The 20,674-nt window shown below is 40.7% G+C and overlaps 1 protein-coding gene across 2 annotated transcripts; it reads left to right on the top strand.

The window, feature by feature from the left end:
• Positions 1 to 19,123: 19,123 nt before the first annotated feature.
• LOC122862907 lies at positions 19,124 to 20,674 on the top strand. Of its 2 annotated transcripts, none has more exons than XM_044168778.1 (4): positions 19,124 to 19,195; positions 19,275 to 19,330; positions 19,409 to 19,687; positions 19,873 to 20,674. In XM_044168778.1, the coding sequence occupies exons 1-4, from the start codon at positions 19,170 to 19,172 to the stop codon at positions 20,415 to 20,417; spliced, it is 906 nt and encodes a 301-aa protein (XP_044024713.1). In that variant the 5' UTR covers positions 19,124 to 19,169; the 3' UTR covers positions 20,418 to 20,674. The 2 variants fall into 2 exon arrangements, with proteins under 2 accessions (XP_044024713.1, XP_044024714.1); XM_044168779.1 differs by having other exon boundaries at positions 19,141 to 19,195; positions 19,535 to 19,687.

The following is a 20,674-nucleotide window of genomic DNA, read 5'->3' as shown; positions in this document are numbered from 1 at the left end:
TCAGTTCATTGTCAGACATCTAATCTCCTTAAAAAGTCCATTAAGGTGTGAGGGAGAGTTTGTCTGTAGAGCAGATTGAAATTGATGGGATCGGGTGACATTTCAAACTGGCAAAGAGAGGACGAATTCCTTCATGGGCTACACAGAAATGAAATGAAGTGACGAGACGACTGTAAAGATTGCTGCTAAGTACGCTACAATACAAAGTGTGTTGTAGAATAAAAAAATAGAAATAGTTTTTCTTTAAGAAATACTGCAAATATAGACAGTACCTTAAATGTTTCCTTAAATGTACCTTAAATCTGCTGAAAACACTCAGTCAACTGTTGACATCTAAGCTAACATTTTGTGGATTGTGAAATGTTTTATAATGTAATGTAATACTGCATATATACATATTTGTTCCAGGACAACAGAACTTTCACAAATTGATAAAGTACCCAATAATAATGCAATTTTGAAATAATTGCCAAATAGAAGTTGCGATTTCCAGAGTAAAAATTGGCAACGCTAATTAGTCTGCGTGTGCTTTCCACATTTTACATGGCAGTAGATCACAGTTTGATATATTGTTACATGGCCAATTAGCATCTCATAATGCTCAGTCAGCCACAGAGCCCGGGGTCAGAGGTCATGTTCGCTCCAGTCTGAGAGAATGAGACAGAAGCAGAGGCAGCGCAGCAAAAAGGGAATGGAAAAAGACTATTTCAAGGTTCATTTTATTGTTATGGATCAAAGATAACAGGAACATCTGCTATTATTATTAGAAATAACACTCAATTCAGGCAAATGTAGCAAATGGCAGATTGTATCTCATCACGTCGGTGTGTGTGAGAAACATGACTACTCATCACAGATAGCCTGTAGATTAAACACTGACTTCCTCAAGCCATTCCTTATCTTGCATTAGATTCTATCTTCACACAGGTACTGTGTAAATGTTCCTTGAAAGGACATTACAATGCACACAGTCATCTGTAAAAGGCAAATTAACTTTAATAATAGCCTTTATATGAGCGCTAATTGCCATAATCCATAAAACATCCTCAAAGATTACATCACCTAAGGGCTGTCAAGTATCATAGATGCATGATAAAGCATTAGAATCAGTTCATCACCTCTGACCAAGTATATAAAATTACTGAATGACTGGTCTTTAAAAGAAGCTTTGTTTGGATAAGCTAGGACATGCAGAGAGTGAGGAAAAAGGCCAAGTATGTTGGGGCCTCCAAGCTGGTAGAGAAGTAGTGTGTGTGTGTGTGTGTTTGTGTGTGTAGTCCATTGCACTGCTCATTTGGCATTGGTTACAGCAGCTACACAGTAAAAACAGTACAATCACGCCATCTCACAATAGTCATGATTTCACACCATCAGTGCTCGTACCGACCAGGACCCTCCATTAGCCTGCTTGTGTGTTTACATTCCAAGGGTCTGTTCACAAATGATTTGAATGTATTTTTTCTGGCTACTGTTATTTATCGCATGCAAAATGGGCTGGGACATGGTGATGTATGCTATCAGCAGTGACAATGATAACCAGGACAATAATTACACAAAGCCCGGCTCATCCATCACCGTCACTTATCACTTAAACAATCAGGCATTATAGAGAAAGAGGGGTGGAGAGGAAAGGAAGGATCCTGGACTGGGACTCTCTGTTCCGCAGATCAGTCGAAGCCGATCCAGTTTGGCTGCCCTTATAAACACGGTGACATCTGTGCCATTGGAGTCACTTGAGGCAATGTTTGTTAGGATATAGGCATATTAAGGTGAGCTCAAACACAACAGCTTCCACATTTGACACGTTGTTGATTGACTGTTGAGAAAACAATTTCACCACAAGGTTTGCCCAATAGTGGAATTGTAGATGTTCAAACTGCCATTTTTTTCTGAGCACTTTAAGGACTTCTCATTCAAGTTGGCTTAAAAGTTCAGGTTCAAAGTTCATTCTTGACCGTGGAAACAGCCTTTGAGAATAAACATGAAAAATATTTAAAAGTTACAAAATGAAAAACAAAAGAATGACCTTTGAATCTTAGCTTTTAACCACGGACAAAAATTCCTTAAAGTGGACAAGAAGTCCTTAAAGTCAATTCAATTTTGGACATTACAGTTCCACTGAACTCTATCTGCTCTGCTGATGAAGATCATGTGATATGATCGAAAGTTCCAGAACAGGTACTAAATGGACCTTGTGGTGAGACTGTTTTCTAAACTGTTGTTTCCAAGGACAAGCATTCACTTTGAACCTCATATTGTTGGTTAAAGTTAATTGCAAAAAATGACCTTTATCTTTTGTGATAAAGTTTTTATTAATTTATTTTTCAACTAAAATGGTTGCATCTACAAAACTCGGTAATAAATAGTAGAACAAGAGAAAAAAATAATGTACCTGATGGCTCCCACATGATCAAAAATAGCAAGATATCATATTAAATAAAAATGTTTAGCAAAATAAATTTCATTTAAGTAAAACACTTAAAATACTTGTCACCATTTCAACCAAAGCACACATGACTGCACAGCATATACAGAAAAGGCAGATTCACACAGTGTTTTGACGGAGTATTGGATGGCCTCAACATGTCTGGGCTGCGCTGACAGTGAACTTGGACCCTGAAACCCCTGGAAGATGGACGTAAACCGGAGACTGAAGGAAGGCTTGAACCACAGTGAGAGGGAGCCTCCCCAGTAGCGTGAGGTCAGAGGTTACATAAATACTAAGAAAGCTCTCTGGGTTGGGTAATGAGGTTGACACCTCCTGGGACTCACAACCTTTGAACTCTGAACCTACGTACGTGTATTGGCCTGTGCAGGGAGACATTTCATTGGAGAAGACACACCCACATTCCTATGGTAGAGAGAAGATACAAGGGGAATCTGACCTTTAACCCACTGTTGTGTACTGTGATCCTCAACATCATCAGTTTAACAGATCTTTAACGGTATAACGTGCAGTGGCTATATGACCTGTTTGAGAAAATATGGTGAAAAACTACAGAAGAGGAGGAGTGAAGAGCAAACATCTGCCGCATGCAAGCACCAAATGAAAAGCACTTTACTCCAGTGTTTCATTCCCTTGTTTATTGCAGCAGGATTGTGAATAAGTTTCCTTTGAACATGATGGATCATTAAAGTACTGGTGTACCGTGGTTTTGTTCTTTTTTTGCTTAGATGTTTCTTCTTTTTAATACAAATTTCTATCTGTGTCTGTGTCTCTCCTGAGAGCTGCCATTGCTCTACTTACCAGGAAATACTTTCTAGATATGCAAATTTATAGTCATGAGAGGGAGCAAAAGTGTGTGTGCGTGCATGTGCGCTGAAAAAGAGAGGGAGAGAGTTGGGTATCTTGTAGCACAAGTAAAGTAGGAGCATTTAGGTAACTCGTTGTGTGTCTCTGAGGTCATGTGCACATACTGTACATATGTAGGTGTGTCTTTGTGTGTCTATTTATGCACACACTCTGATACTGTAGCCTACCGACGTGGCTCATTGAGACAGTGTGTCATTGTGTGCTTGGTACTCTGTGTACTGTTACTCTTTTAACTTACAGGGATAGTTTGACATTTTCGACACTGTCCGTTCAATATTAAGCTACAGCCAGGAGATGGTTAGCTTATCTTAGCATAAGGACTGGAAACAAAGGGTACAGTATAGGCTGGCCTGGCTCTGTCCAAAGACAATAAAATCTGCCTACCAGCACCTCTAAAGCTCACTAGTTTACACGTCATATCTTGTTTGTCTGCTGGCTAAGAAATAGTTGTTTTAATGCTTTAATTTTTGTACAGATTAAAGGCAGAATAAGTAGGCTTTGGCGTTTGCTATTTGTAAACACACGGTTCAAAATTGCCCCCTGCTCCCCGGCTCAGTGAGCGAGAGAATGAAGAGCAATAACAAAGCAGTGAATCAGAGAAATAAAAAGTTGTTTCACGGCGGTTACGTTATAAAGCACAAATAAACACTGCCACAACTCTGCACAACCACACAGCCACATTGCCAGATTTTGTGTCTGATGCAACACTTCATCCTGTCCGCCTCTGCTCTACCTGTGTGTGTGTAGCTCAGCCCTGCCCTTAGTCAAACAGACACACGGACATCCATAGTCTCGCATAGCCAGACCTATGTGCACACTTCGTTTTAGCGCTGTGACAGCGCCGGAGATACATCCATGACACAGACAGAGAGCAGATGAGAGAGACTGAGACAGCGACGTAACCTGGTCGCTACATTTTTATAGGTCCCGACCTCACAGCCTGTTATTGGCTGGGGGCTACACACCACTGCCCAAAGGTTGACACCCAGAAATGTCCCGAACACAGCAAAATAAGAAGAAACTAAGACATAGTGCGTCATAAGTGATGATTGAGAGGGGTTTTTTTGTATGAGCTATACATTATTTTGTGCTGGCTGGAGCTTCATATTTACCGTAGGCTACAAACATGAAAGTACTACCAATCATCTCATCTGTAATCTGCAAGAATGTAAATATGCCTATTTCCCAAAATTTCTAACTATTCCTTTTTTTAAAAAAAACAGATACAAGCAGTGCACTTTATACATGTTTCTGACTGTTTCGTTGGTGTCAGTCTCTAAGTCATGTATCAAACCTTAACCATTAAACACGGGGAAACACATTATAAAAGAGTAAGAGATAACAATTTCACCACTGACAGCCTCTATGACATATTATAACATAATTGTGCCAGAGAAATGTATTATAATTAGTTAAATAAATTATTATTATTGTTATTAGTGTTATTATTACAAATACTGTAATTTATGATACAGTCATGTCCCATTTCACAATGACTTGACTCAGATGACATAATATCACTCCAGGTATGAAATCCCCGTAGTTCATCTTCTCTGTCAACAGATCAGAGGCCACCCTCACTCTCACAATTGTGTGTGGTCTCTTCCAGATTTCCTCCGCCTCTCCTTTGAAGCTCAAGGTAGAGTTCATCAGCGCTAAGTGACACAGACAAGAGTGCTGGTGGCCAGTCAATCAGTTTCCCTATTGATCAAACTCAGCCCACTCTTTTATCTTTGACCAATCGTATATCAAACCCGAAAACACCCACCTACTGCTGCTGCTGTCGGTGGTGGGGGGAACATATTTAAATGACAAAACATAACATCGTGTAACATATAGTATAGCAGAACGTGAAAAAAATTGTAAAGGTCGTTGTACCTTCAGTTTAAATACAGTGAGTGAAGATCATCTGGTAAGCAGTCTCATGATCGCCGGTGCAGTGCTGTTTCTTCCCCTGTTTCTATTCTCTATAAGCTTTTACTTTGTGAATTTTCTGGCAGTAAAAAGCTCCATAACCACAACATCCTGCATGCACTATAGCTCCTTTCTACTGTGAAGCTTATGTGCTGGTATCCATCGCTGAACAATTCACATCTTCAGTGCTGTCAAGCTAGCCAACAACTTCTGTAGCGCTGAATTTAACTGCATGTAATCATCATCATGAAGTAACTGTACAGTTGGTTGCAAAAGAATATATTTTCCTATTAAATTTTACGGTAGATCAATTACATCTTTGGAAAATGTATAGACAGATGGACACCATATGTTTGTAAGTGTTAAGAGTCCCCTGGGAACACAGATCAAAAATTGTATTTGGAATTAACTGCATCTTGTCAGAAGTGGCATCTAATGAATCCTATGGTGGATTTTGACGTGAATTTGGATGAGTTAAAATTTTTCACCCAAACTGTCTTCCAGTTGATTTATTCTCCCCTGCAATCAAATATGTTTCTCAGAGCTTCTTAATGTTGAGTTCAATATTATGATCTCAACACAAAAAGAGTCCTGTGATATTTCTTAAAACATAATCCACAATCTTGGTGTAATACTCATAACAGCCAACCAACATAGACCCAACATCCCTAATCTGTAGTAGATAATATTTGCAGTAAAAATGTTCTCCATGCAGTATCAACTACCTTGCCTAATTGATTGACCCATGTTTTGGCAGGTAAATTACTACCAGGGGCGTTTTGTGGATTAGAGACATTCAGGGCTAAGCCCGGACCTCTATGGGGGGTCCGGGGCGCAAATTTTCTTGATAAACAAACTTTTTTACACACCCTGGCACCTTATTTATATTCAAAGTATACGTCTTAATCACTGAAAAATTTCACCTCAAAAACCTCAAATTTCACCTCAAAAACTGACCTAAAAAAAGGTTAAAAAGGTAGAAAACAAAGAACCTGATTAAAGAATAAAACAACGGGGATGGTATGAGCTTGTGGGTCATATGACCTCCCTCGGCCAGCTCTTTGAGTGGCCCAGCCTCAGTGACAAAAGAGTCTGTGGCACCCTCGTCAGAAAGTCAATACCATGATAAACACTGCCCTTCACTTGAGCCCCGGTTCACCACTTTAGCAGCCAATTGCCTTGACAGTCATTACCTAACTAGTAAATCACCACAACCAGGATACAAGTAAATAACACAGTCCATGAATGAATAACTTAAAAAGAGACGAACAGCAGAGGAAACATGTTGCCCTGTATCTTTACACGGACTCCTTCTTAGTAGAATCTGAGCATATGTTATAGAAAATGAGCCTGTAAAACGTTTTTGTATTTTTTTTATCCCCCCTATGGGTCTGGCAGTGAGTGTCATTCAAGATGTGGCCTTTCCACACTCATAAAGAACACATAAAACACACATTGTGCTCTCGTAAAGTACTTACAGAGGTGAGATTTATGTGCTAGGGTCTGGATTTCCAAATAGAAACCAATGCTGTCACTAAAATGTTTTTGATTTACACTGGCAGTGTATTGGAGTGATTACCAATGTGACTGCCTATAAATTGGATATGAAGTCTGATTTGAATGAGCTTAGCAGATTTCAAATCTTTTTCAGTGTACGCTAAAGGGGAGGTCCCCAGTTCACTTCAACACATTTCTTTAGACACATGCAGTGTTCATCACCCAGATGCCCCCATTGTCATTTGGAGAGACAACCTTGCTCCTCCCATAGGCCAGGCTAAATGTGTGTGCTATCAAGCATACAGTCATTAAACACTCCTCTACTCATACAAAACCAAATACTCAGAAGTCTGGGTATCTCAAACCTACTGCTAGAATGAGCACAGGTGATCATCTCTAATTTAGCTGAGAAAAGAATGTATTCAGTCTGCAGCAGGAGGTGTCACTAACTTTGCTAATGTGTCTTTAATGCGTCCCGTTGCACCCTTGGATGTGGATATCAAAACGTTTAAATCGACCTGCTCACTGGAGGCAAAAGTGAGTCTTGTAAAATGAATTATTGATGCCATGCGAGGCTCCTCTCTGCCTGGGAACAATGTAGCATGCACTGGTGAATTCATCTGAGCTCTTTAAAATCAAGGTCTCTCTGCTCACTTTCATGTTCTGACAAGGGTTCAGTCTCCAAGCCACAAGACATTCCTTGATTACCGGTGATGTCCAAGTCTTTCTCAGAGGCACCTCAGTCCTGTCGGGACAGAGCATGTTTTTGTTGGGATACCTGCATAGTTGCATGATTGGTGTCAAATAAACACGGTGCTGAGCTACAGTGCTAGAGGTCTTTTTACCTGTAATTACGGCATGGCTAGCTTTCCACTGTGGGACGGCTGCCAGCTTGCTTTGGCTTTTATGGGGCTTCTGGTCCTTTCTTGTGGTTGTCATGCTGCAATTAAAACTGTCTCCAATCGCTGGGTGGCAAAAGACGCTGAGACAGACTCTTGTCTCTCTCACACACAGACACACATGTGCATGTGTACTTGTATACACACACACAAACACACTGTGGAGCCTCTGGCTGGAGGCGATGGGAAAGCGTATGATATAGGAAAAACATAGTTAATTACATTTGACAGGTATCTATTAAAGTGCATTCTTAGACCTTAGAGGCCTTCACACATCTAATGGAAATACACACTCAACTGCTGCCCATGAATAATAGGGCTTCCCAGCCAAAAGCTTTGGCTTTTTTTCCTTTATCTCGCCAACATCAAGCGTCTGTCAGCGAATAGACAAATCACCACTAATCAAATCCGCAAAAGTATAAACCAAGGTCTTATAGTGGTATTCAGATGCTTTTTAATTAGTTATTCAGGGAGCCTTTTCACTTTTAAGTGAACAAGCACTTGAATCCCTCCTCCACAGAAGCACCAGCTTGCCTGTTTATTACAGACAATAGTGGTATGATTGTAATCATGCCACTTTCCCCTGATTTTGCAGTTAAAGAGAGGATGTATGCATTCCAGATATACTTGAATCATGACCTGCAAGTGAAATGTCCAGATGCATGAGATTTGTCCAATAAGCTAGGACAGTGCATGACAGGGATAGTTGTCTGTCTAGTTGGTCTGTGAATCTCTCTCGGTCTGTCTGCAAGTCTACCTCTCTGTCTGGTTCGTGGGTTCACCCTGTCTGTCTCCCCATTCTTTACTGGTCTTTCATCTAATCTGCTTGAAGACTCCGTCAGATCAGCTGTCTTCAAAATCCAATTTAGGTGCTTGACACAAAATATTCCAGACAACAAGAAGACAGACTCATCATGTAAAATATGTATATTGCAGAATGTCTTGCTTCATGTTCTTTGAAAATATTTGAAGGAATATGAATATATACAAGAACATATTTTAAATCTTGAGAGAATTTTCCATTATACACCAAACTAAAAGAAGACCTAATGAAAACTGCAACCCCATCGTCAGACAAGACAGTTCTGCAAAACAGTTCTGCAGATTATGTTAAATTTTCAACTACAGTATGGATAAGGTTATGGGAAGATGGTAGTTATGGCAAATAAACTTTGGTTAAAGGAATACTTCAACATTTTGAGAAATACACTTATTCGTGTTCTCGCCGAGAGTTAGAAACTTGATACCAATTTCATGTCTGTACACTAAATATAAAGGTAAAGCCAGCAGGTAGTTAGCTTAGCTTAACATCTTAGCAAGGCCAGGGACTTCCTAGAGTCTTGTTGTCATAGTGAGGTTGCCAGACAGTCACTGCACCCAGCTAAGAAATGATCCAGCACATATAGTTACCTGTAAATTTGCAACGTTGCTTTTAAATTTATGAATTTTTAAAGATTAAACAAACAAGATATAACATGTTAGTAAACTGTTTCCCCCTTAATCCAGTTTTTATGCTAAGCTAAACTTGCCTACACCAGCTGGCTGTAGCTTCTTATTTCTTATCCAACTCTTAGGAAGCAAATCTATTCCTTTAAGGGGTGGTTCCAGTTAAGCAACAAAAACTCTTGGATAAGATTATGGAAAGATCGGGGGGCACCCCTGCAACTCACCTGATAGAGCACAAACCACATATCAAGGCTGAGTCCTTACCGCAGCGACCTGCGTTCAAGTCCGGCTCGGGCCCTTTGCTGCATGTCATCCCCTCTCTCTCTCCCCTGCCTTTCTTGTCTCTCTTTAATGTAACTATCCAATAAAGCGGCAAAACAGAAAAAAGAAGGGAAAGATCACATTTACAGTTAATAAATAAGCAATTGCAAGTCTGTGGCGGGCTGCAAACTCAGATCTTCTACATGAGACCTAGACATGATACAAACCCATCCAACAGGACATACTACTTGCCGCGCTAGCACTGGATGTATATCAACCAATACTGACATAATTCCTAGGGACACTGGACTGGATAGATAACATGCTCAGATCCAAAATGTATCATACAGGCAATGATGATACCTTGACCAGTATGCTTGGGATTTTAGTTTTTGTCACAGCAAACACAAAGAATAGCATAGAAGGAGCAAGCAAAATTCTGATATAACAAAGCAGGCCATAATGGGAAGTTGTGGTAAGGAAAAGGGTACATATATGTATTGTCTGGCATGAAAAAGTAATGATGTAATTTAAAATGTCAGTAGTGTCAAACTGGGTGGCCAACATGTTTATGCACCTGGTCCCTCATGGCCCTAAAGGGAAATATTTGGTGTAACGTGTAGCGTTATCAGACAAATTTGTGCATGCTTTTGGCTGTAGGCATTAACTGTGAAACCTGTGAAACTGTTTGCTGGCTCAAGCCATTCTTTTCACTTTTTCTGGATAAGGAGTTGTTTGTGAGGTCTACAGATTGGAAGACTGGCCACTGACTGTCTGATTGATTTACTGATTTGTGTGTTTGTTAATTAGCCTAGATATTCTAGATAGTAAACCACAAAGGTAAAATCAGTGAGTGTGCAAGATTTTTTTCTCTATCCATCATCTCCATCTTAGTCTCTCCTTTTTACCACTTGCTCTGTCCCGTACTTTATGTTTCACAAAACACCTTTTTTTCACTCCTCCCACACACTTATGTTCCTCCCGTCCTATCTCCTCTCATTAGAAGGGCTTGAGGATCACACACAAAGCCAGGGAGAGATTATGATGATAGTTTTGTAGCCTGCCCCCCTTTGTCTCTGTCCACATTCCTCTAAAATGAAAGACAGCAACAATTACCTTAGTGTCTGATGCCTCAAGTCTCTTGACATCCATTTCGAAGAGCAGGTCTGGTTCCCAGCCTATGGCTATAAGTGCAAGTTTGTCTTTTGCTGCAATTACTGTCCACGTCAAGATGGCTGACAAACTGGGATTGCCCATCTCTTTTGCAAAGTTGCATTGGTTGAGAGCCAGCATTTGTTGGCATGGAAAGTTCTTCATGTATGGGCCAACCTTTTGTAGAACAATTGACACTACAAGTTCTTTATGTGTTAGTTATTGTTATGGACAGCTAGTCAAGATTTACTCTAAATATTACCACAGGTCAGGAGAAAGGCAGTGTGTGGTATTTAAATAGACCGTACATCAAAGCGTGGCAATTTGAGAGTGACATGTGAGTCTGGAAAGTGCTAATAGCCTTCCCGAGCTGATTCCATCAAACCTCCTGCCAATGTCAGAATCCAGCTGAATTTGCTCTCCAAGATGTTCTTCTGAGGTGAAAGCCAGCAGTCAGTTGTAGCTCCACTGGTAGCCGTTTCCAATGCTTTGGTAGCGTAGCATCAAAGTCACGGGGCACACATATATTCCGCAGGATTAGAGTAGCGTAAAAGGACAGCCCCAGCCCATTCACTGTTGGCACGGCCGCCACAGCCTCGGCACAAGTGAGTTTTTAATGCATTCCATTTAACTTTAATTACTCCAATCTCTGCGAGGGCACACAGGAAGAAAAGGCCCGGGCGTTTGTGCCGAGCAGATTACCCCACTGCCCTGCCAAGTCCGTGGCGCGCTGCATCCTAAGATAGAATTCAAATTCAAATGTGGGCTAAAGAAAGTGCAGCTGTCACCCCTCTGGCCTGCGAAGCCCCAACCGGATCAAAGATGAGCTGTCCTCCTCCCCTGCCTGTGTAAAAATGAGCTGTCCTGGCCGTGCCAGTGTCTCGTCCCCCTGGGGCACCTAATCCTCCTCTCCTGACTCCACACTGACAGTCTGAATAAAGGCATTAAACCCTGCAAAATAATTACCAATTAAAACGGATGGAGAAGTCATCAGGTAGTGACTGGGGGGAGAGCAGGCAGAGGCGGCAGAGAGGGATGAAGCTTCGGTGGGTTTCTTTCCTCCCTGCCAAGAACAACCTGTATTTTCTCCTTTATGGGTTATGGTTTTGCCGTTCTGGATGAGTGAGTGACCTTACAGAGTGGTATCAGACAAGGAACAGACTTCTGAAAGCTTCTAGGATGTCGAAGAAAGTTTGTGTGAGGCATCTCAACTGTACAGAAGCCAGAAATCAGTGCGGAAGTTCACTGAAATTAAGAGTGGTTGTTAACAGTTGTTGTTTCATCTGGTGCTAGTTCATCTGGGCTATGGCTGCATAGACCTGAGATGTGAGACTGTAGAGGTCACCGGGCATTTGGTTGTGTGTAACATATACTGTAGATGCGTGTTGCCGTGTTTGCAGGTACACGATTGCATTTAAAAGCATCGATGTGTTTGGATGTAAGGGCAACCCACATGTTCTTATGCAAAATGCACCTTGAAATCGTGTTTGTGTGTTTACTGGCCACTGTGTTGTGAATGAGCGTGTGTGTGCATGTGTTTGTACCTGTAGAACAGAGTTATGGGGGTGTTTGCAGACTAGCGTGCCATGAGGCCCGGGGCACTAATCCACCAGCGCCACACTGCCGAATCCAGGTAAAGTGATCCTAAAGCCTTCTTACCCCTCTCCCTCCTCTGTTCTCCCTACTCCCCTTTGAGCTCAGTCTATTAGCAGTGGCGGAGATCAGACTAGTGAATATCCATTCAAAAGACCAGTCTGGACCAAGACCCACATTTTGACAACTTAATCTCCTCTTTGACAGCAGGCAGAAAAGGAGTGAATTGTCATGTAACAAAAAGGTTCTGACTTGACCATATTCTTTTGAAATTCCTTTCTCTGGTATGAGAGAAAACCTGTATTCCTGTCCTTTACACTTTAGCATAAACATGCAGTGCTCCCAAAAGACTGCTAATCTTATAGTTTTGAGTGCTCACTTGTTTATTATTATAGAGATATTTCTATATCTCTATGTATCAGTGACTGAAACTTCAAATTTATATTTTTTTTCTTGACAGAGAGTCTACTTATGGGAGGACAGATAGGGACACAACATGAAATTCTAGCTTGACTCACACAGCTAATAAAATGCACACACTATAAATCAAACTTATATGCAAATGCATGTTTATACCCTTCGTTTCGTAACGCCGATTTAGCAAGGTGGCTCATTCCAGTGTTTGAACCGAGGGACGGTTTGCATTGCTGATATGACTTGTCTTTTGGTTTCTGTATCTCTGCCAGAATCACCCTGGGCTAAGTACACTGGGCGTGTACACCACTGTGGACGTTGCAATGTGTATGATGCATACACATGTACATGTAAGAAATATTTTTTTGGTCTATTCTGTGGAACCCATAATTAGACCGCAAGTTAGACTCCCAGCCAAACACATATTTGCTGTATGCGTACATACTGTACACACAACATGTACACTACATTTACCTTCTGCAGAAATTTAAAGATGATCCCATGTGGGTGTTTTCATCTTTCTTTCCCTGTGTCTCTCTCTTTGTGATTAAGCCCAGGATCAATTTAAATCTTCTCTTGTTTCATCTCAGTATCCCACAATTATCATGTTATGGTCAAATTATCATCTTGATTTACAAACTGAGCTTTGCTGTTGAGGGGCCAAGTCAGCTTAAAGGTGCAACTGTTTCCATTTATTGTAAAGTGCAGCCCAGGCATTTTATGGCTAAAACCTTGATCCCCTTGAGATGACAACTCTGCTGTGTCCAAAACTCATTGTCAATCCCTTTCCAAACTTGAATAAAATATCATGGAACTGTAATCTTGAGAAAACAGTCATCACCTAACTAAGACAACTCTTTGGGGTTGTGCTATTCAAGGCTTTAGCCAAAATATACATTTTAATTAAATGGTGTGCTTTTGGTAAAGTGAATCAGCACTTTCCCTTCTTAAATTCTTAAACACTTCCAAAAACTTTTTGCAATTAAAAATAACTTCTTTAGCTGCTGTTAAAATAATGTCATAGCAGGAGTTGTTATGTACGGTCACCTATTGTCTGTGCTAACAGTTTGAATAACAGACCTGTGTGTCATGTCAGACAAACTGGTGGAACAGCTTTTGTGCCAGGGGCCATCTGACGTGTCAATGGACTAACATACTGTAACACATTGTAAGACAGCATGAGTGAGGTATACTTTTTCAGACAATAATGTAATGATCTGCTTTCTTTTATGTCAGAGGAAGATTTGAAATGCAGAATCAGCATTGTGACAGCTGAAAAGATCATTGTACATTGGTGTACTTACCAATTTGAGCTATATTGGTACTACGAAAGGTGTTAAGACACAGTAATGTATATGATGCTAAAATGTGATTCACTGGAGACTGGTAGCATTGTCCAAAAACTAGGCTGATGCTGAATCTTTTCAGAGGGTACCATGCTTGTAATTGTAATTTTCTATTGACTTTTGTATGTAGACATGGCAAGCATACAACAGCGTTAGCATGGCAGAAATGTATTTAGTCATTAGCATGTGATTGTTTCAAACATCAGCTAAGGCCACTTTCCATTTCTGTCATCCATTAAGTTTTAAAAGAAAGGACTCCAAAATCAAATATAGCACTTATGGGCTTGAATGTGTCTTTCACAGAAAGATGAGGAACTTTGTCACATGCTAAGGTCGAAGGACAATTTCATAATTTAAGGAGGGCAAGGATTTCTCTTTTCATACAAAAGAAAGAGTTCCATATAAAATAAAGAGAAGGCCTTCAGGCCTTGTCACCCATCTTCATTAGTCACCCCACTTTAGTCTTGATGCATTTCTGGTGATTAGCGAGGGCACAATAAGTCACAATCCTCTTCAAAAGAGTATATACACATTGTTGAAATAATTGCCCTGCTGAAGGACAAACAACCAGCATGTAAAAAAGGCATCATTATTCAGATGCAATCACAGGCGAGAATTGTCAAGCCTCCCCTCTTCATTGCAGCAGCATGAGAGCGTCAATGTGGACTCAACAGTGGTGGAAAGTAACTAAGAACATTTACTCAAGTACTCTACTTAGGTACAATTTTGAGGTACTTTACTTTCCATTTTCTGCTACATTATACTTCTACTCCACTTTATTTCAGAAGCAAATTTTGTACTTTTTACTGCACTACATTTATTTGATAACTTTAGTTACTAGTTACTTTGCAGATTCCGATTAATAATACAAAATATAATCAACAACAAAAAATTATTATGTATTGTTATAGGTTAAGATAAGACTTTATTGATCCCCGGGGGAATTTCACAAGCTATCCAACAGTATATAAAGAAATTAAAATGTGCCCCACCTTTACCAGCTGCAACATTAAAGTGATGCATCAATATTAATGCATCAATAATTATAATCCAATAATATAATACATATTATCTGAAATGGGCCATTCTGCATAATGAGTACTTTTACTCTTGGTACTTTAAGTATATATTTTTTAACTTGTACTTTTGTACTTTAACTTTAATACATGATTGTTACTTGTAACGGTAATTCTACAATGTAATATTGCTACTTTTACTTAAGTAATAGATCTGAGTACTTTTTCCACCACTGGGACTTAAACACTCTTTAATCAGAGCTACTGCCATGATCAACACTTAATGATACATTACTATAAGAATCACATTCCCTAGTCTAATGATATTGTTTCGTACAGGGCGTGTTAATGTAAATATACCCAAAACACTGTATCAGTTAGTATTGGGGAAATTTGACATCCTTTAATAACACCATCCTCCTGGTTGTCAATCATACTGTTGTAGATATGAAATTCGTCACATTTGCTCAGGTTTTTAATTGATATGCATAGTTAATGAGCTGCTTTCTGTCAGACAGCAGTGAAATGACAGCTTGCTGAACTAAACAAAATCACCATGCATGGATGATTGCCATATTGTCTTATGTATTATCATTACTCTCACTTTAAGTCAAGGTTATAACCACCCATAGACGTTAAATACTGGTGACCTTCCCCAACAGTCAGTAGAACTGTTAAAGCCTCTAGGATGACTTGTGAAATGTCTTTAAGACTACAGAGCAAGTCCAGCTTCCTTGACTTGACATGACCAACATCCTCCACAGATATACTGCACGCTATTTTTACCTCGTGCTTGGAATTTCCACAGCCTCGTGTGCATAATGTAGCTCTCTCAACCAGTGTGCAAAAGGTGATACACAGAAACAGACCAACCAAAGAACACACAGACTGGGTCTCAAATAAATAGTTTCTTTCGCTTTCTTGACGAGAGTTAGATGAGAAGATTGATACCACTCTCGTGTCTCTACGATAAATATGCAACTACTGCCAACAGCTGGTTAGCTTAGCTTAGCATAAAGACTGGAAACAGAGGGAAACAGCTAGCCTGGCTCTGTCCAAAGGTAACAAAATCTGCCTACCAGCACCTCTAAAGCTCACTAATTAACACGTCATATCTCATTTGTTTACTCCGCAGAAGTCTTGTCATCACCATGAGGTTGCCAGGCAACCAGCAGAGACTCCAGGAAGTCAATGCTCCCGGCCAAAAAAAATAGTCATCCACATAACCCCCAGTAAAACCACAACGTTTGTTTTTACACTTTGGTTTTCATACGGATTAAACAAACAAGATATATTGTGTTATTAGTGAGCTTTAGAGGTGCAGGTAGGCAAATTTAGCTGCCTTCGGACAGAGCCAGGCTAGCAGTTTCCCCCTATTTCCAGTCTTTGTGCTGAGCTAAGCTAATTGGATGCAGGCGGTAGCTTCATATTTATCATGCACATATTAGAGCGGTATCAATCTTCTTATCTAACTCTCGGCATGAAAAAGAATATGCTTATTTTCCAAAATGTCGAGCTATTCATTTAATGAAATAATGGGGTATTGATAAGACCTATACTTTCCTTTTTACACAACCTCATCTGACTGATTCATGCAGATGAGCTAGATGCATATCTACAGTAGGAGGAAGGTTAAAGCTAAAAAGATATTTAATTTGATATGACATTTGAACATATTCAATATTGCAATGTTTGTGTTTTTCAGAAATAATTTCTCTAGCATTCATTGCACCATGAAGATTGACTAATTGGATGCTTCCACTTATGATATGTTGCCTAACATAAAACCTGTGTTGCTGTGTTGCTGAGGCTGCAGGGTGGCTTTGGTGGATATGCTGATGCCACGTCAAGCCTCCAAAAACTGGCTGAGTATTCAGAAATGAGCCCTAAAGCTGTCTTAATATCTATTAAATAATCTGAATTTAAAAAACTGCACTGGGTCTTCAAGTGATATCCTATTAAATAACTAAATAACAGCAAGAGAGCCAGAGTGACTATGCAGATTAAAGTTTAATACCCATACTCTGTCTGCCAAAACAGGAAAAGTAAGGGTAGAAAAGGACACTTTTTTGGCAGCCCTTCATCAAAAGCATAACGCAGTGGCCACAAGGGGAGAAGTAAACAGATTAGAAAAGCTATTGACATTTCCACGTTGCAAGGAAGGGGTGTCGAATGGCAGCAAGGATGATAAGGTGTACAGGCATTCAGTCCCCTCTCTCATGTTTTATGTATCTGTGATCACAACTGATCGTGAGAGAAATTAATCAATAACAATGCCGCCGGGATGTGTGGATGACACATGCCACTGCCTCCCCCCCACCGCCACCCCTTGCCACACACCCCCATCCTCCACCCTCCTTCATTCTCCTCACCCCATCCATTTTGATTCGGGGGCCTGTTGTTCGCCCACGTCTAGGTGAGGGATTTTTACATCCCCGCCGTGCTTGGAGGAACTCCATATGGCCGGGATCAAAGGTGTTGCTGGGTGCATGGTTCTGCTTGGTTGCCAGCCACCGCCGTTAATTAGAAAACAAGATCAGAGGCGGTATTAAAATCCAATTAAGCCCGTATGAACAGATTGCCAAGTGATGTTCACTAATGCATTACTGAGCACCATGCAAATTTTAGTGGCAGCATTTGGCTTTATGTTATGTGTTTGTGTCATTAAGAGTGTGTGTATTCAGGAGTGTATCTGAGTGTGTGCGGGAGTGTGTCTACGCATGTGTCTCTTCCTGGCTATCCAAGGCTCTGTGACATTGCCTGATCTTTTCCTTGATACGCAGCTCTAATCTCATATAAACAATCATCTAAAGCTCTGCAGAGCAACAACACCTATCCACACAATAAGATTGGATGATATTGCTTCTTACAATTAAAGCATAATTGAGAATGCTGAATTATTGATCCATCATAATTGAGTTCTCTTCATTTGATTTGTATGAGAAACTACTATGATGCACAAAAAATCAAGCAGATTAGGATAAATTGGCTGAAAGTATATTCAGGTACAAAGATCTATAGCCTTTCCATTTGATCTCCACTGGCCACTCAACGACATAAATTACAAGAGGGACAGGAGCTTTCCATTTAAATAATTTTAAAATTTGAGATGGCTGTCAGCAGATATAATTAAACCATGTTAAGGAATTGGATGAGGCACATTAAAATGCGTACATAAAATCATTCTGCACAATAAGTGCCAATTTAGTCCATGAGTTTCATTCGCCACAGCAGACAGACAGGGCATCTGTACCAAAGACTGACAAGTGGATGCAGCTGGTGGCCTATGGCCCGAAGCATCCACATTATCACAGACGAGGGCTGTTAATGTTGGGCTGAATGGAGCCCCTTTTGAGATACAAAATAGCATTCTGATTAGAAAGCCAGGAAATACACATCTGAAGTGCCGGAAATTGTCACAATGCAGAACCACGGCACATTTGGCACAGTCTCAAGCTGGGTATAGAGGAGTAAGATCTTAATGAAGGGATGTGCCACTATCAAACGCATTTAGATTTCTCATATAGTTTCCTCATATGCAGTTTATTAGTTTCTTCAGGATATGTTCTTCAGGTCACGGGTTGGGTCAAAGTTTTCTTCTTAATATGATTATGAGACCAACAAACTGCTGTACTGTAGTTTTAGGTTTGTACAGATGATTTCATCATGTTTGTTTGTACTTAAACTGTTTCCGGGATCTAATGTTTACTCTTCTAGGGCAGTAAATAGGAAGCCTCTTGGCTTCTTGGCTGTGCCAGCACATTACATCTTTCCTTGTGTTTTAACCTGTAAATACTTTGGTGTGATTTCATTTTTCTATTAAATAGACTAAAACTTGAAGAACTGCTAAACAATTAAATTAAAGATGTACTAAAATGATCTGCCCTAGCAACTGCATAACAGTATGGGCAGGTCACACTATCTGACAAAAGGTACATTTGGATCTTGCTTAGGCATATGAAATGAGATTGCTTCGTGGAAAAGAGAAACAAAAATCACCAGAATAACATGAATACAACGAAACAAAAACATAAACTAAGGAGAACTTAGTTATGCTGAAAATAAAATGCTGTACTAAGTACAAAACTGTGTAATGTAACGCACCTATGATAGCAATGTGCAAAAAATGAGACAACTGGACCAACTTTGATACACTCGCTGTTGAAGTTTCAGCATGGTGGAGCCACCTTAATCAGGATTCATTTGCTAGCAGCTGTGTATCGTTAATTCATTACGTTCTGATTGGTCTGGGCAGGTCACTTGCAACATTTATAAACCTTTCACAGGGTCATTGTGATTGTAGAGCTGCTCGTTCAACATGATGGCTGTTTGTGTTATGTCAGGGTAAGCAACAATTTGTTTGTAATGTTGTGACTAATTTCTGTTAAGTAGCCATAGTTATGCTTTGTGTGTTCTTCAATAGGGCCTTGCTCCTTGTTATGCTGGTGGGTGTGAATTACAGCTACCCAGTAAAGCAAGGTAAAGTATCACTGTTAACATTTAAGTTGTTTAATGATGATTTTAAAAACTTGTCCTAATATCTGTCTTAATATCTAGGCTTTGATCCTAGCTCCTCCAGTTATGGTGCAAACTCTGCTTCTGCTGGCCATAACTGGAAAGGCGTGCCGCCTTCTGGTGGATTTGCCCCTGCAGTTTCTGGTTCTGACTCTAAAATTGTTGCAGCTCCACGTACAGAACCTAGTTACCCTCAACCCAGTGTTCAGAGAGAAGCAGCAGCTTCTTACAGCTCTAACTCTTTTGCCGCACCTGTACAGTCAGGATACGTTAGCAGCTCTTCTGCAGGCCGAAGTTCTCTCCGGCCCTCCTCTACACAAGGTAACTAGTGCTAATGTGACTGTAATTATTAAAAACCAGATTTGCTTGAGTTTTGAGGGCCTTGTAATGTGCACTCCCGTGGGTAGTGCAATGGCCACTTTATACTAATACTTTTGGTGAAGAGCCCTTGGCTCTGAAATTGTAATATCTTGATGCTTAAAATCCCTGTAACTTCTGCTCCCTAGACATCGCCTGGGCAGTTGCACCTCCCAGCCTTTCTGGTGAGGGCCCTCCCGCAAGACCTAGTACTGGCCAGTTTGCCCCCAGTAATTCTGCCCCTCAACCACCTGACTATAGCAATGTGAGTCCACTTGGCCTGTTTCGTCCAGAGTACCAGGCAGGTGAAATGTCCCATCTGGAAAAGAACTATGAGCATGGCAACTACGAGTCTGAGACGGAAGAGCTAGGCTTCCAGCCACCACCTCCTGGTGTCCAAGTGGCTGCTGGATATGCCTCCACAAGCCAACTTCAGCCGTCAGGCCTCGGCGCAATTTGGGTTGAATATCCTTATGACTACATGTTCCTGACTGGTCAATATCCTCCAGGCACAGTTTCTCACTTCAGCAGTAGCTTTGAGCAGGGGCGGGACCACTGGCAAGACACTCACTACAAAAGAGACTACTATCCTGCCTACCCCAGTACTCAGCAGGTCTTGACCCTCCCTGCTGACTCTCAAGTCCCTCAGAGCGTCAAGCAGCCCAGCTACCCTGCACAGTATTGGCAGAATTAGCTATGGTGAAGGAAATGGACAAAACCAGCCATACGAAGGAGTTGGTCTATAAGGTTACATGCAGCCACGTCAGTATAAACATCAGGGCAGGTGGATGCAGCCTGAGCAAGATACTGTCTTCTGCTTGAAAGCAACCAGAATTTTGTCACAGCCTGAGATGAACTTGCTCTTAATGTTTCCTATCATTCATGTTGGCTACTAAATGAATCCCTGCAGACCTTGTGTTCTGATGTCAATAAAGATCACTTTAAATGCTA

This window comes from Siniperca chuatsi, linkage group LG16, assembly GCF_020085105.1.
Source record: "Siniperca chuatsi isolate FFG_IHB_CAS linkage group LG16, ASM2008510v1, whole genome shotgun sequence".
In the NCBI taxonomy this organism is placed as follows: Eukaryota; Metazoa; Chordata; class Actinopteri; order Centrarchiformes; family Sinipercidae; genus Siniperca; species Siniperca chuatsi.
This window is presented reverse-complemented; position numbering and strand designations above follow the sequence as displayed.